The sequence below is a fragment of the Dermacentor silvarum genome, chromosome 4 (genome assembly GCF_013339745.2).
Source record: "Dermacentor silvarum isolate Dsil-2018 chromosome 4, BIME_Dsil_1.4, whole genome shotgun sequence".
NCBI lineage: Eukaryota > Metazoa > Arthropoda > Arachnida > Ixodida > Ixodidae > Dermacentor > Dermacentor silvarum.
Window position 1 is genome coordinate 180,542,015 of NC_051157.2, and position 18,067 is coordinate 180,560,081.

Below are 18,067 nucleotides of genomic sequence, written 5' to 3' on the forward strand. Positions count from 1 at the left end.
CCGTGGATATGCTGTGATTTTTTTTCCTTTCCGGGCCTCAGTGCTCAAACCTCCGGTTGTTCCCGGGCACGTAAAATGAATATACAGTAGATAGATAGATAGATAGATAGATAGATAGATAGATAGATAGATAGATAGATAGATAGATAGATAGATAGATAGATAGATAGATAGATAGATAGATAGATAGATAGATAGATAGATAGATAGATAGATAGATAGATAGATAGATAGATAGTGTTGTCACGTGTCGTGTACGTCCTTTCCGTCGTGCGTTCTTGTTGCTCGATAGCGCGTTTCAGTTCGACATGTCATGCGTGTGAACGCATCTAGGAGTAGGCACACTTTTTATGTCGTGACGGAAGTTTCGGGGAAGCGGGCCGGAACTGTAAGAATCAAATACTTTCGCCCAGCATAAACACCCCGCACATGAATTCACGGATGCAACTTCGTTGACGCTACGGTAAAATGCAAAACGCGGCCGTTATATTAGCGGAATGAGTGCCTATAGGCCCCGAAATACTCGAGGTTTTATTTTCTCGAATGATCATTACTTTTTTTGCAGTTTCCGCATTCCGCAAACGTCTGTCGACAGGCGTGCGATGTGTGTCCCGTGCTGCGAGCTTATTCCCCACGTGTGTTTCAGGTCCCCGCAGTCGGCGCCATGGGCCGGACGGGCTACACGTGCGTCCGCCGCACGCTCTGCTGCTACAACCTGCTCTTCTGGGTGAGCTGTACACTCCTCCTATACGACACTCTTAAATGTGGCGCTATATACCTCTGGTCGTCTCGGATGAACGATCGAGGTTGCTGATCGAGCGGCGCGAAACGTTCTCCCGGCTTGGCAGCTGCTCGCGGACTACTTTCTGTGGCAACGAAGGGAGAGCTTCTGCACTTTTACTGCGCCAAGCAGTCCGGCATAGCTTGACTGCGCTTTTTGTTTCTTAGAACAGAAGCTGAATCGGCGTATATCTTCCATAGGTGTGGCGGTTTCGCACTTTCCCAAAGGCGGATGAGAAGAGCAGTAAATTGAACACTCGGCGTTGGATTTGCACCTGATTTTGCGTTGTAAACAAGATGCTTAAGTTTTTTTCTTTCGTGGCTTAAACTAACGCGGATGGGAATGTGGGGCTATTTTAGCAGCTTTCCTGCTTGCGTACTTTCATTGCCACAGAAAGTTATTTGCGCATGTCTTTTTTTTTTTAATAGTAATGCCTCTTCTCCTCTCCTGCACAGCCCTCTCTATACGTATACCCGCTCCTCTCCGGTAAGAGCGGTAATAATGATAAATAAAGGCGAGAAAAACATTACGGCAGAACTCGTCTCACGATTACTTTCGACAGTAATGCGAACGGCAATCGAGAACTGTTGCGACAGACCATATTCCTGAAGTAGCGTTTATTTAAGAACACGGTGCATATAGCGATAATTCTGAGGCTTTCGTCGCATCGGCTATGTGCCTCGTACTCCGTTATCATACCACTTTGCTATGGCACTCGCTTGCCAAGGTCGCCTATGAGTCATGGACACAGGACGACTGTATGACTCCGACGCAGTAATGATGGAATGACCAAGAAGGAGTGATATCGATCGAATGACAGAGGGCGTATAACGACGACGGCACGACGACCGTGAGATGTCGATTGTGAAATTATACTCCAGCCAGTCATGCGACACCTAGCGGCGAGCGCCGGAAACTTCGTACGGAGGTCGAAGCGTCGGAGCAGACGCTCCGTCCGTAGCCTTCGCACTGCGAGCGGGTGCGCGCCACCATCAACGAAACTCAGCACAGCCGTGGAATTATGCTGCGTTTTGCAGTTTCGCGTTGTCGAAGAGCCACATGGATTGCGAATCTTATCATAAGCTGGCGACAACGGCAATTGTTATGTGCTCAACATCTTGCTTGAGAAAGTTTTCATTTTTTTTTTGTGTGTGTGTGTGTGTGTGTGTGAAGAGAACGCGATACTGTTGCTTGTACTATGTACGCAGTAAAGCGCTACAGCGAACATCAGGAAGTTCGCGTTGAGGTTGTGACTGCCATCGTGATAACGTTCAGCGTATGCGTGCTGCAACAAGCAGTTTCATGTGATAGCCGGCGTGGTAATGCAGTTCATGATGCGGATGTCGCCGCGGTACTCAAGCTTTCCTTCGTTAAAGCTGTTATATCGGATACATGCGGCGCACAACGTGGAACTACCGAGTATGGTACATCAGCGAAAATCGATCATTACATCGGAGTTTCAGATACTCCCGGGTAACGTCGGTAAATCGTTCTATGTAAGCACAACATGTACGCGCCAGCATGCAAAATAACTATGGGGTGGCATAGCGGTACGCCTTCCTTGCGACCTGGACACGTTACCCGTGTAACTAGTGCAAATTAGTAGGCGCTCATTTGAAAATACGCAATTATCAAAGCAATTGTATCTCTTATCGGTGTCTGAAGGAAATTGGCAGTTCAGAGGCGAACGCAGTTCTGGCCACTTAAAGTGCAGGATACGTAAATTATAGAATAACATGAAAATTAATTAGATTCATAATGCAGTAGCTTAGTTAACATTAATTTACACAGAAACATTTGTTTTATTTCATTAGTTTACACAGCAACCATAAGCGACATGTTCGTAGACAGCGGGGAGTAATAAATCATGGTCAGGCCACGCAGCACAAGCCATACAAGTACATGGTGTGCAAATGTGTTTTTATTGTAGTAAGCAGATCTTTCGGTTTCTTATTTATCGTATTGTTCTCTACTAGAGAAACAATGCGCCAACTACTGGAATAACTACAGCTAAGCGAAGCAACAGTCACGTTGCGCAAATCTTGAATGTAATATAGATAACTGGAACGCAAATGTAGCGAGAAAGGTTCGCCACAGATTCGTAGTGCATGCTCGCGATAAAGTGCAAAGCTTGATTTTAGGTTCGCTTGCTCTCTGGACTGAAAAGAGCGTGCAGAGTTTGCGCCTTCGCCGAAAGGAAATATGTTAAGGCAACAACAATGAGAAAGTGCGCGCCCGCCGCGCATTTAATCCGCATGTACAGCGGCAACATCGAGCAAGTCGGTGCGCTGCTGCGGGCCATGTTAAACGTACCAAACTGAGCAGGTTGTAATATTTCGGCAATCCTGGCGAGGCCAGCGTGACGTATCTAACTTCGCCGGCCGCTGTCTCGCACGCTCGAAACGCCGGACTATCTATCCGCGCCTTAACAGTGACTCAAAGCAGCAGAAACGTGCTTGTACTTTTCCGACCATCCAACAGTGCACGAGTACTTCGGTTCCACGACCAATGGGTTCAAGAATACATTGGTGATTTTCATCAGAATCTCGCGCGGGTCCGCTGTCACGCCTGCAGATGTTTGCACACACCGTGCGACCACTTCAGCCTCATTACCCACTGTGCCTCTCTCAGATCGGCTAAAATGATTTGGTCGGCGTAAGCTACTCGCTTTCCTTCCACAAAACAGCTGCAAATCCGGCATCACACTGCACGAAAATCATCAAACTACAGTGTACTGTACATCAAACACAGCGGTTTCGGCGACGCAGGGACCTCCGTATAACCGCCATGTTGCACAGTGTAGCCAGACGCGGCGAGTTTTCGCAGCGCCCCCTGCAGTTCATTTGAGTTGCGAATAATGCCGACAACCTGACGACGACGTTATGACGACAACGGGAATGACGTCGATGCCACGACCAAGACGGCATATACCGACGACGGTGTGCCAACGATTGCATGATAGCAGCTGTGTGAAGACGATGCAGTGACGACGATGGCATGACAACTGATACAAAGGATGCCTCGTTGCCCGAGAAGTTTCCATACCAGCGCGCCATAACGTCATACATTTTTACGCTGTCTGCTGGGGCCTAGTTCCCCGTTTATCGATAAAGATGCACTTGCCTATACTCTGTGCAAGCTATAGTGTGTCCTAAAGACGCCAAATGCTCATCATGGCAAGTTTCGGGAACTTTTACTGAGCCATCGTGGCCCGAAAATAGTGGGGGGGGGGGGGGGGGGGGGTAGCGAAAGAGAACATTTGAAATTCGTGACGTCACACTGACGTTCCGGTGTTGAGGTCTCGGTGCGAAAAAAGAAATGGAACTTCTGATGTCACTTTTTCTGCTAATAATCAACCGATTCTGGCAAAATTAAGGAAAATAGAGTTTTCAAAGCATATTTTATCAGCCTAAGCTTATTTATTGTTTCTCTTCGGTGCCCCTTTGATTATAGCGTGATCATTTTGACGTTGTGGGTTGACCACGGTGAGACGGAGGCCCAACGTCTGGGTGAACGATTAACGGATCGAAGCTTCAACTTCAAGACGTCGCTCTAGAAGTTCAAAAGTTCATGCTGTATACAGCCCTGACAGCGCCCATCATTAGAGGCGTCCATATTAACTGAGAACTAAGGGAAGCAAGGCACTTCTGTAGAGACTTTTCCTGCTAGATTGAAACCGAAAATCACGCCAAATTCAAAGAGGTCCTCACTGAAAAAACAATCTGGGCGTATTGCTTTTGTCGATTACAGGTAACACCTACTAGCGAGATTTTTTTTCCCTTGCTCTAGACCTAAAACGAAACTATAGGATAGCGTGCTTGCTTCGACGCCGAGACCTGAAAGTACAGTGTAGCCGTTGAGCAACGCTGCGTGAATTTGCCAATCTCTAAGCTTACCTGCATTCTCGCAGTCGTAAAACAAAGGGTTAGTCGATATCTCTTTTGAGTGCCGCACCAAACGCATACGTGGGAAGATTCAGGCGAGGTGTCTGGCTCGCCTTTCGAAGCCAGCATTGTGCTAAATTTAGGTGAATGTCAACGTTGCCAGTATTATTCTTCCCAGTACATCAGTAAATGTAGTTAGACCTGTACCTCAGGCGTGACAAGCGGCGATTGAAGCCTTCTGCTCAAAGGAACGAGTCTGACTATCTTGGGTTTCTGGAGTATACAGGGTGTTTCAGCGAACGCTTTCAAAATTTATTTAAGGTTGCCTGTGGCAGATAGCCCAATTCTAGTCAATGAAGTGACTCGAAGAGGCGGACATTACTTGCACAAAAAATTGCAATGCATCATCGAATAATTAAGTTTTTAACTAATTACCTGATGGCCCATATTGCAATTTCTTGTGCAAGTAATGTCCGCCTCTTCGAGCAGACGAGCTCATGAACTAGAATTGTGCTGTCTGCCACAGGCAACCTTTAAGAATTTTTGAAAGTGTTCGCCGAAGCACCCTGTATGTGCCACTGAGTGTGCGGCAAGCGAGGCACTATCCTCAGCGTTCGCAGACACCACCGGCGCGCCACGCTTGTCGTCTCGGAGGCCACGCGCGGACTTCGCGGCAGTGCCGCTAGATGGCGCGAGAGAGGAACCCGGTTGCTGCATGACGCGTTTTTCGGCGTTCGCACGCACCGGCGCGCCACGCATTTCGGATGCCACGCTAGATGGCGCCGAGTGTTCTTAGGGAAGCACGAAAGGGGAGTCCCACTGAAGTACACACCTCATACATGCCTCGTTCGACCGTGGTAATGCATTGTGTCGCTGTATAGATTCAGTGCTAACGCATTACCATCGACAGTCATCGTGAGATGGGTTCTACCGCATTTTTTTTTCTTCTGGGCGCCCACATACCTCCAGTTCGCATCGATTCGCATGATAGCAGAATGCAGTGCCGAAGCTACATTCGTGAGCTATGCACACGCTGCGGTGTCGCCATTGTACAGCGCGGAGGCAAAGCGAGGACGTAGGCATGGCCAAGCGCTGGTTCGAAGTGAGGTTTTGTTATTCAATGCGGAGAGACTCATACAGCGGGGTGGAATGGGAAAAAAGACCCATACGCTAACGACGATTGAAGCAATATTAAGCGGAGACAAGTGAGTATCAGAAACAACGGCAAAAAACTATAAGAGCAAGAGACAAATGCATATCGCGTCACAATCGCCGTCGTCGCAATCTCCGTCCGTACGTGTGGCTGGCCAGAAACTCGAGCTGTTGTCCATGTGAACGTCCTCGCGCTGCCTCCGCGCTGTAATCTCACGATTATGGATCACCAACTATAAGTAGCCCAAACGGTCACCTTGCTAAGTTGCGGTGCCTTAGGAGAGTAGAGCGTGTTCGTTGTTGCGGTCACGATGCAACACTTCTGCCAGAAAGGCGTCACACCAGCGAGAGAAGACGTGCGAGAAAGTGGAACAAAACGCAGCTTGTACCGAAATTGCCAGACTTCTCCATTTGAAAATCGGGAATTGATTATTGCATGGCTTAAAACGGCGTTTTAGGTGCACTAATGGCACGTGATCGTGGCGCTCTTGTTTTTCATGGCGGGTCTGAGACGAGACACATCTCCTCGGCGGGATGCACGGGTACTGTTGTGTCTATTTCACGGTGGTCTATGTAGATGAGCCGATCGACCGACCAGGTGATTCAATTGTGACGGAACGTTTTTTCTTTTTTACCTTTTGGCTGGCATCCACATACTCAATGCAGCACCTGCGCTGCGCTCGGCAATGACTAAAGACGCTCGAGCGGAACAACGAAGGGAAGGTTTCGGGACACTCAATGCGAGTAGCAACACCTACACCAGCCACAGAAATTGCAGGTGCCCCCCCCCCCCCCCCCTTTTTTTTTTTTTTTTTGCTTGTGAACGGGGCGCTACGCCTACCACGCAGTAATTGAAACGGCTTATAGTTTACCCATTTTTCGTGCGTCGGCGCTGCCATATACAGTCTCGGATAGAGTAGCATCGACAGTAACTCTAGTTTTTGGATAGAGTTACTCATATTATAGTTGAGCGCGATAGTGCGTGTGACGTAGTCGCCCGGCCATCGTCACAGAGCTGTTTCCGCGCCCAAAAAAACGGGCCGGACCGCAATGCGCGTCAGTTTTGCGCACCTGCTGGTTGTAGAACGATTCATGCGGAAGTTCGCTGTGCACGGCAGTTGGGTGTGCGACACCGTTCTGAGCGTGTGATATGTTCATCGCCGTTGAGCGAGCGTTGCTCGAGCCCCTTTGTGCGCACGCTGTCAAAAGTGCCGAAGCCGTACTGCGAATTATATGGTAGTATATACCACGACTGCGGTTCGAAGCGCAGACCCGGTGGGGAGGTATCTCTTGTCGGGGCCCTGCAGTGTGTCCGGTCGCGTGCGTGACGGCTTCAATCTTTTGACAAGTGCCGGCTCGTTCCTATTCCCATGAAAGGCGTCGTGTACATACGGTAAAACCCAATTCCGGACGGAAGCTCGAAACGCACTTTGAGCTGATGATAGACGCGAGGTCCCAGATATATGGTACGCGAGATTCGAAGCGCCAGCATGGACTTTATCCAATATACATGCGGATACATCACGCAGATACTGGGCTGCGGCGTGACCGGCGTGGGCGTGTGGCTGCACGTGGCGTACGGCGGCTACTCGACGCTGCTCCCCACGCACCGGGTGCTGAGCGCCGACGGGCTCTGCCTCAGCGCGGGCGCCATCACCTTCCTCGTGGCCTTCCTCGGATGCTGCGGGGCCTGGTTCCAAAGCCGGTGCATGCTGGCCACGGTGAGTGATTTGATTGCTTGGCTGCGTGTATGCCTCCTTATACGTGCTTTGACGGACGGGGGAGGGGCGGGTGTATATATAGCGCGTTGTGTCTGTGGGGAAAAAAAAAAAAAAAAGATGACTCGCGGTCGCCGAGGTTAGTCTAGAGCTGTGCGAATGTTCGAAACTTTCGAATAGCCAATTGTGTGGTGTGCTATTCGATTCGGTCTTCGAATCGAATAGTCACTCTTCGTAAATGCGAATATTTTTCCAATACTTTTCGAATATTTCAAAACGTCGACTGCGCCCAACTAAACAATAAAATTGGAGCAAAAATACGGTGAATTTTCACCCCCGCAGGTATATCGTAGACATAAAATGTATGAACTTGGGTAGTGGAGCAGACTTTACGTCACGTGGGTAGCCATACACTTTACAGGCTGCATACAGCGATCATTCGCACTCTCTGAAGAACTCTGCGCATGCAAAGAAACCGCTTGCTCGGTTTTAATGCTGCATTTGCGCTTTTAATCAACAATGCTTCATAACGTACTATGTAATGACAGCAAATTGCTGACTTTAAGAATACTAGGACGTGAACGTCATTTTATATTAACTGTGATAATAGCTGCTCATTATTCGAAAACTATTCGAGAACTATTAGATATTCGATTCGCTTGTGGCACTATTCGATTCCTATTCTATTCGGTCTCAAGAATCACTATTCACACACCGCTAGAGATGGCACCTAAGTATCGCTCAGCGAGTGGCAGGCAGCGTCCAGCTACACGACCCAGCCTGTTGACCAGGCCACAGCTAGCCCAGGTAGCACAAACCCATCTAGAAGACGTCTACATTTGGGCTTGTTCAAGCCAAAAGGTTGTCTACTATCCGGCTTCTACAAGCCGAGTAGTAGCCTTAGAACTCCACAAGCACTCCTGAAGCCAAGCTAATGCTCCCTCCGTATTCGTCTTGGGGAAGTCTTGGCAAGCTGTTCGTTAGACTATCTGTAGAACTTTCGTACAAAGGATTATTTTGATTGCCGGAGAAATTATGCAATCCACCTTGCAAAAAAAAAAGGTTAAATAATGCATATGTTAACCATGCACTAATGCAGATCGCTGGTCCTGATATGCTTTTCTTCTAACCAGTCTTGTGATTCAGGATTTCTAACCAATGTAGATATATTGAATGTGACTGGCTTTACCTTCAAAACTAAAACACACCAAAGCTACTAAGCTGAAAAAGTTCAGTATAATAGTCTAAATGCATGCTTTTGCAAAGGCATAAATATTAAAAGGAGCCACATAGATTTCACAGTTTGTAATAAAATCTGTGAAGGTATAATGTTGAGAGGCCGTGTGCGACATGCAATTTCTACAGTGCTGTTCACTTGCAAAGTGTATTAATGTTCTTGCGAGTCTATTCACTTCGGAAGAATGTTATTTCAGTGCATAAATGACATTGTTGGCATATGTATGTATACATGTTTGCATGTCACAGATGGGCTCTCACTATTATACCTTGACAGATTTCATTACCAAACTATGGAATCTATGCAGCCTTTAATATTTATGCCTTTGGAAAAGCATGCATTTAGCACATAATACTGAACTTTTTTCAGCTTAGTAGCTTTGCGTGTTTTTATTTTGAAGTTAAAGCCAGTCGCATTCAATATATGTACATTTCCTAGAAATCCTGAATCGCACCACTGGTTCCAAGAAAACAATAGCAGTACCAGTGATCTGCATTAGCGCACGATTAATTTGGGTATACTGCTAACACAAGCAAAATTCATGCAGCACACAAGGGCACATTGAAATGAGGCACATTGAAAAGACATCTTGTAAAATGCCTCTTCTGTAGCCAGCATTTCATAACAATGTTTAAGAGGCAGCAAAATTAGCAAAAAACAAAATTTTATTCTTGCAAATTATTACATGTGCTCGTCCTGCTTTGATTCTGACTAAATATATACATAGGAAATGAATGGCATGTAATGCCGTGCACTGATTGACTAGACTGCATATATTATGGATTGCATGTCTAGAAAAACTGAACCCACATCTTAACAGAACTAAGGAGGAAGAAAGGCATGTCAGCTGGCGGCAGGTCCAGTATCCTTTGATGCATCTGCGCCAGTCGAAAAAAGGGAAAAAAGACCAGACTCACTTATAGTAAGGCCAGTAAAAGCCAAATGCTTAGCATAAACATGACTAAGAAATAATCTCTACATATTAGAAAAATTAGCGAATACACTTTGTTTTCTCTCGGTGACTACTGTTAAGGGCATGTAATGCGCACACCACTTTCAAACATTATAGAACTGATGTACTCATGATGCATAGTTATACTTGTTATAAGCCTGGCCTTTCAGTGGCTGTCCCCACAAGACTGAACAATGGCATAAAAGAAACAAATACAACACATAAAAAACTGCTTAAAATCTGCAGGCATAAGCATAGTGCCAGAACACAGGTATAATTCATTCTATAATTTAAAATGCCTTTTCACGTTCACCTAAAGCATCTCCCATGTCCTTTTGCTGCCTGGAAGTAAATATTTATATCTTTCTTTTACACTGCATCATGTAAGCAAGTGGCCCTGAACGCCAACTCTACTTGGGGTTCCCAGAATTTATTGTCTAAAGTAAAATTCTTCAGAATGTATACAAGTTTCCCTATGGCCACAGTAAAGCATGATGTCACAACATCATGCATAGATGGTCGTTGGAAGTTATCTGGCGATTGAGAACAGACTGATATAAGTAGAGTTTAGAACGCCAAGACAAAATATTAATCCCATACCATGCACTTCTGATCTAGAACCAACAGTCGATTTTAATGAGATGTAAACATGCTACATGATGCTGACTCAGTTAAAAACGTAAGTATATCTTAAATTTCTATATAAAATTACCTGAACACTAAGCTTAACGTAACGTGCTGGCTTTTTATCTGCTCGCAAACTGCAATTCTTCAACCAGGCAGTTGCTGCTTGGCGAATGGCATCGGTCATCACATTTTCCCACGTGGTATTGCTATGAATAGCTTCTGGAATACCAAACCATCTAGTCAAACAGTGCAAGTAGCACGTGTACACGGTATCAGCAGTTGTGGCTGATATCCGAACCATTGCTACATACGAACAGATTTGCAACTCGTAAATAAAATTTGTGGAACATCAGTTCTATGGAACTGCAAGGGGGAGGAAGGCTTATAAAAGAAAAAGATGTCCACCCGACTTAGCTACACTGGATGGATGATATTTTTTTTCAGATGTGTTCATGTTTTTATTTATTTTTTTCATTCAAAATAGCATGTATTTTGTGAGTAAGAGTCACTGCACTTTATCTCTAGGCCCAGTCAAACAGCAGCCCTCTAATCTTACCTTCCATGACACTGTAGACATGCATGTCCCTGAAGCTCTTTTTCCGCCGCTGGCCTAGAGTCTAGCTTAAGTTTCCACCAAAACAGTCTGAAAATATTGGGTAGGATGCCCGCAGTAAAGCTTCTTAAGTACCAGCCCCCCATAACAGAGAGCCGTTGTGTCTGAAAAAAAATTTGGAAGAGAACAAAAGGGATTCAAAGCCGAAAACACCAAATATACACACTGTGGATATTACAGTGGCTGCATGAAGGCGGGTATTAAATCCGCAGGAAAGGTAAGGCAGATGACACTAGATGATTATGCATTCCAGAGAAATTACTGCAGCAATATTTACACACAATAACTGCCAAGATGTAAACAGCCATAGTATAAAAAAGTATTAACTGAAACTACTGCGTATACAACTCAAAAACATGAAGCCACACAATTTCAATAAAACAATGAAGTCAACATGCATATAAAAGGCATTAGTTACACCTGGCACGAGTTACTATAAAAATGTGCTCATGTAGTCAATTAATAAAGCTTTTACTTACAAGGTGTCATCGAATGCAGGATTGGAGCTCTGCTCGGATTCTAATGTGGTCACGGTTTTTTTGTTCACCAAAGGCAGCTTGTAATCAGCCACTGCCATTCTGCCAGTTTCGTTGGGAACACTGAGAGCTGCTAGGAGCCTTTCATCTTGACGTCTTATAGTCTTCCCATGTCTGTGATTATTACGTGAATGTCTGAAAGCACCTAGAAAAGATAGACAAGAGCCATGCACACTTTGACAGCTTGGACGGTAGCTAATAACATGTTGCACGACGCAACTTCTACATGCATGAGTATACTCCTATATAGCTGCACATGTTCGATCCTGTTCTGCTCGTAAGTATTTCAAGTCCCATCCAAGCTTTTGGGAACTAGTGCCATCATTTCCTATCTGAGGTGCAACCTGGCTCAAGATTATGTCACTATGGTTGGTATTCTTCGCTGAAATCATGGCCTCACTGCACTACGGGTAGCATTCATCCATAGAAGTGCTTGCATTGGGCAGGCTGTCATACTTTTGCTGTTCAAGGCCTTGGGTACTACAAAAAATGAATCAAAGCGTATCTTATACAACAGGCAACAAGGGAGTTCGCACAAAGTCTCATTTTGTTTTTGTGCGCCGCTTTGCTTTTGGATAACGTAGGTACAGCGCAACAATTTTTGGAAGGGAACAATTAGACAGGAAAACGCTGGTACAGCGTATCCGTTTCCTTACAAAAGTTGTTGCACTGTACCTACGTTATTCAGTATGTACCAACTCGCCCAAATCAAGCTGTTGTTGTTTTGCAGTTGTTCTTCACAAACTGAATGCAGCGGACGTATATAAAACGCACGTGCTTACGTCTCGATGCAATCAGTCGGGGACGCAGATATATTATTCGCATAGTGATGCAGTTCTAAGACCATCAACGAAGTAATATAAGTCAATAAGCGGCATAGCTCGCGTTTATATAATTACAGCACCAGCTTAAAACATTCGCAACTTTCGACCACGAGGAAACTAGGCGGCGATTCCGCGAGAAGTGGTTCCCGATGAAACAATTTTAGCACGGTCAGTCGATGCTAACAGCAGTGAATGATCCCACACCAACCAAAATGTAATCCCAACCTGACGAGCTTATATATAGTGTCCGTGACATCGGACGTGCCGCGAGGAAATTCGAAACAACAGCCGTTGCATGAGAAACAATCAACCAAGAGGGTCATGGTGCTACAATCATGTGACAGAGCTTTCTAAAGAGAGAAAAACTTTAACCACTTACCAAAACGAAGCTGAGCCATCAACGCAGGAACACACAGAGAATGCGATGTCCGCACGAAAGCGACCCGTTGAATTCTTTGCAAAGTGCGGGCGCGCGGCCATGCGCGACACTGTAAGCGCGAACGGAGACAATGCACGGCAACGGCATCATGGCAGGCGCGGGAGCTAGCGTTGGAAGCGGCCAAGCCATAGTAGCGCACCAACTGTTGTGCCACACCATGTTATACTAGCCTGTGAAACTTCGTTCAAAATGTTTTATTAAAGCTTTTACGAATTGTGTAATAACGGCACACATTTTATTGAAAGGTTTTGTTGTATTGCCATCACCGGCACACGAAACTATGGCGCGGCTTTCAGTTTGAGCTGACGCGGTAGGTTTGAATTGGCCACGGAGGAAGGTACCTTCCTCAATGGCTGATACTTGGTACGCGCGCTGTAACCGTCTAACTAGCGGCCTATGCGAAATCGACTCGAGCATAAACCTTGCAGTACGCTGGTAATACTGTTTTGTGCGGAGAGCTGTTATATGACGATACCATAACGATGTAATCATTCCACTGATGGTGCTGTCGAAGGAATCGTTGCAAGCTGGTAGTAAAAATGTGCGCAAGTTTTGCTTGCAAGACTTGGAGATTGACTTTAAAAACGTCTACCAGAGCCTGTACGTCTCCACCAGGTCTTACAGCAGAAGTCTTCAAGACTAGACATATAAGCTATACAGAAAACGTCTAATTTGGAGCTTAACTTAGCACTAGCCGTGTCAAGCTGGGTCAAGCCGAGTCAGGAAGGCTTGTAGCCGACTTTTGCTTCCTGGGAGGGTACCGCTGGATGCGGCAGACAAAGCGTCTGTCGCTGTCCATGCTTTGAATTCATGGTTCATGCCAGCAGCAACCCAGACAGACCCACTGACCCCTTTCAGGAGTGAAATAGCCTTTTGTTGTTCTTGCCTGGCTGCATGCGTTGGCGGTTTGAAATTAGCCGTGGCTGCTCGGTAAGACTGACACACACCAGATTTATTGCTGCAATTGTCCGCACCAAAAACTCTGAGTGTTTATAACTACGAAGCAAGGATGCGGGCCATACGCGTACTTTGCCTTACAGTGCGGCTTCGTGGCAATGCGCTGCGCGTTGTCGTACGTGAAGCCAGCGTGGCCGTGATGCGTCGCATCGCGTGTTTTCTGGAGTTTTGTGGTAAGGGCCTGTTTGCATGAATGTGTGGGCGTTGTTGCAGGCTGTTATTTTCGGGGGCTGGTGTGCGCGAGGTATGTCCCCCCCCCCCCCCCCCTTTTACCTTTATTTTCTTTCTATTTTTTTGGATCATCGAGATTCGGGCTGATGGTTGTATGCGCGAAAACATGTGCAAACGCTATTGCGCAGTATCAGTGAAACCAGCATATTTCAGCATGCCCCTCTTCTTTTAAAGTAAATATGTTTCTTTTGCTCTTTCGTCTGTTTTTCGTGGTCGGTGGTTTAACTGCCCATACAAAGTTGCAGATGCAAAGGGCGCATGCTTATGCACAACCGAGTTGCGGGGCATATATCAAACAACCTTCGACGTGAACGTAGTTTTCAGACTCACGAGTTCCAGATCTGGCATTTGCAACGGTGAACGAAATGTTTCGTCAGATTTCATTAAACATTTGGGGCTGTTGGACAGAGGTTGTGAAAAATAGGCAGTGGGCGACACTGTGAAGTAAGGTATAGTACTCGGCTCTGTTATAGACGTATGCCTTTGTGACGTCGTCTGTAGTTGTGCGTGTAAGCGAATAGCCGGGCCTGCTGACATGCATTATACCGCGTGCGCGCTCGTCTGAAGGTTTAGATGCTGCGGTTTAACGCTCGGGAAGGACAGCCCCCCTCTCCTCCCCCCGCGCTCTACTCCTGTTGGTTTGTTGTTTCACTGCGTCATTCCGTATAGGGGGGAAAACGGTGCAGTTATAACCAGCACATCTTCACCGGTGCCGAAGCCTTCTGCAGTCGCCGCAGACTAAAAAACAAATAAATAAGTAGACGAACAAACAGTCAAATAAGTAAGGAAATAAATAAATAAATAGCACCCAGAAGAAACACCTCGTTTTTGCTTAACGGATAAACGCTGCCTAAATGTCATCTACATGTTTGGTTATTATTTTATGTTATGAGTACCAGTCTTCTCAGCTGCAGCATTCGGTGAGCTAGGCTGCTCAGATAGTGTGAATCTAGCACACATTATGGAGTTCTTGGACATAATCAACTTGCGAAAACATGGAACATACGAATGGTGAATATCTGCTAGTAATTATTGGGCATGTAAAAGTGTGTTACTGTTTTGTATACAGGTACACCTTATCGCAAGAAGTAAACGCCAGCCAGTGGTTGCCTGCTGTTTGTAGTTGACCACCATTTCTGTATCACAACATTGAGTGCATCACCAGTGCATTAGATGCAGTGTTTACATGGAGCACCATTTGGGGCGTGGTCAGTTATACCAGTGATATCTTTCTGCCTCTTACCCGTGTCCTATAATCTGCAGCAGGATTGATGTTCTTCCACCAGCCTGTATACCTGCATTAGGTGGCCCTTACTATATAGTATCTGTTCTATACTGTGCTTTTTTTTTTGGCTGGCTGATTATCCTGTTTGGCATTGCTAGCCTACTTGATGGCTGGCCGCGCTGGCGTTCTTGTGACACAAGCAAGCAGCCACGAATTAGTTCTGCAGGGCGTTGTTCTTTTGGGTGTGTTCGTTTTTCATGTGCTTTCTCAGCATTGTTCTCGCACTGCAAGCTTTGTCGTTAGGCAGTCAAACGTGGCACAGATTCATAACTGTGGACACTGGATGTGACATTGAACATGGCGAGTTCATTCTTTAACGTATCCCTCTTGTCCCTTGCTTCGCAGTACTTTGTGCTGGTGATCCTCATCTTCCTACTCGAATTTGCCGCTGGAACTCTGGGCTTCATCTACCGTCGCCATGTGAGTAGTGTCCTATTTTTGTTGCAATTTTGGCACTCCAGGCGAATTTTCGCTGTCGCCGTGATGTTCTGTATGAAGTCCACGTACGATAAGAATGAACGGCCAGTGCGAGGGAAAGCGTGCAAGGGTGAGCTGCGAAGGATGGTGGCTTGATGCGTCCAGTGTTGGAGGCCACGTGGCTGAGTGCGCTAGGGAAGGAGCGTTTCCTCTGGCCCGGCCGTGGCATACCGTGCAGGCGCATAGCTGTTTGCGCGGATGAGTGCATATGCGGCCTGCACGCCGTATGTTGGGAGTAATCTTCGGCGGGTGCTACGATTGAGGGCGATGATTAACTTATGAACTTATTAACGAGTGTTTCTTTTTAATAGTCGCCGCCGGAGCGGTGAATGCAACTGTGAGGCCTTTGGGAAGTAGGAAGCTACTTTTGGAGTAGGAAGCTACTTTAGGAAGTAGGAAGCTCAGCCTACTTTTCTATCATTAGAACGGTCGTACGAACGAAAACCTGACTGTCGGTTTGTGTATGGCGCCAATGAAAGAAGAGAGGAGGTGGCGAGTGCAGTGCCCTGGAATGCCCCGCACAGCTGCCCTTCACAGTTGCTGCTCGGCCATGTGCGCTCGACCCACGAGGCTGTTCCCTGACGCTCACACGCATTCCGATAGTCGCGTTACTGGCAATGTTTGTGTTCTGTTTGCTGTAAAACTAATGCTAACACATTGCTGTCGCATAAATCCCATTGATCGCACTTTGTTATTTATTTTTTATTTGGTGCAGTTGAAATGAAGCCTGGGGTGTATTCCAGTAGTGTAGCAGTGGGGGGGAGGAGAAAGGGGGAGGGGGGCTACATGAGCACTAGCCCAGGGCCTCCCCTTTTCCTAATCCAGCCCTGCTTGGTGCCACACCAGTAAATAATTGTCGGCAGTCTGTTGTGGCAGTGTTAAAGGGTGATGCTGTTCTTAACCTGTGCTTCAAGCTATAATATCCACACTCTTGTATCTGGCAATGGATTTTGCAAAAGTAGCTGTGCTCAATGATTTTAATAGCCCTGAAATTCCTCATCAGTTCACCTAACTTACCGACACATGTCGGACACTTTCATCTAGTGTGAGATGGTCACCTTGCAAATAACATCAGGAGACATGCATCGCCATCACTGCCCATCGCAAAGCTGCTTCGTGTGTTTTGCCACCACAACTGTTCTCCTTGTGCACATTTGTAGATTGGCCAGTCACTAATGGAGGAACTGAAGGTGGGGATCGAGCACAAGTACGACCCGAATAGCGACAATGGGCTTGCCGAGCTTTGGGACCAGATCCACACAAAGGTGAGCCACCCACTGTCCTGCTGCACAGCACCTGCCTCGCAAGCTCCGTAGCCATCCTCTAGAGGTTGACTGCACATGCTGGACAGGAAGAATGAAATGTAATACCGTATATATATATATATATATATATATATATATATATATATATATAAAGAAGCATGAAAATAATAAATTATTGCATGTAATGAATTAAGCTTGCCATTCTCTAATATTTTTTAGCCTATATCAACATGGATGTTATAGTAATTATCAGATGCAATGACAAATTATTTACGTGATAATCGCAACTTCATTATGATGACATTTGTCTGTAATAGAACGTTATGAACAGTGTCAGCTACCTTACTATAACTGTGTGACAAATGCCAAGACTTTGCAATATCTAAAAGGGCATTCAAACAGGGCACATGTCCCTGCTTTCAAGGGGAGTTCACTGTGCAATAACTTCGTGCCTTTGTCTGACCACCTGATAGCCTGGCCCTTTTTCTGGTTAAGGGGACCGTTTGTTTGAGATGTGCAAGTCGTCGTTCCCAAAACTCAGGATGGAACAGTTCACATCATCTGCCAAAGCAGCACGTCCTTTAGTGGTGCATTTTCTGAGTGGGTGGCATATTACCTTGCTGGTTACGATGACAATGAAAAAAATAGCAAGGAAGGAAAGAGTGGAGAAGGAAAGGCAGGGAGGTTAACCAGTTCAGCACAACCGGTTTGCTACCCTACACATGGGAGCGGGATGAGGGGGAATGAAAGATGGGGAGGAGAGAGAGAGAGAGCGCGTATAACACAGCACACACATCGTCAGTCACAGTCCGTCACTCTTGCGTGGTACGTGACATCACTGTCATAGCCGCTTGTCCAAGCCCGTTTCTTTTAAAAACCTTAGTCCCTTCGTCGCCTTCAGCTGCGATGTCTTCTGTCGACGACATGTGAGAATCGTTTCAATTGACATCGGTCAAAAAAAAAAAAAATCACAATACAGCCAAACCTTGATGGCATTTATCGGCAGTTATCGATGGCAATTATCGTATATAATGAAGTAAGCATAAAATTATTCTCACTGGTATTAGCATGTAACAAATAGCATATGCT

General features: G+C 46.1%; 1 protein-coding gene across 1 annotated transcript in view; it reads left to right on the plus strand.

Annotated features, from left to right (window-relative positions):
• Positions 1-649: 649 nt before the first annotated feature.
• LOC119450792 (tetraspanin-4) overlaps positions 650-18,067 on the plus strand; it is a 36,500-nt gene continuing 19,082 nt past the window's right edge. The window contains exons 1-4 of the mRNA XM_037714291.2: positions 650-727; positions 7,347-7,538; positions 15,582-15,656; positions 16,874-16,978. Coding sequence (XP_037570219.2) covers positions 665-727; positions 7,347-7,538; positions 15,582-15,656; positions 16,874-16,978 — 435 coding nt within the window. The 5' untranslated portion in view covers positions 650-664. The remainder of the gene's footprint in view (positions 728-7,346; positions 7,539-15,581; positions 15,657-16,873; positions 16,979-18,067) is intronic.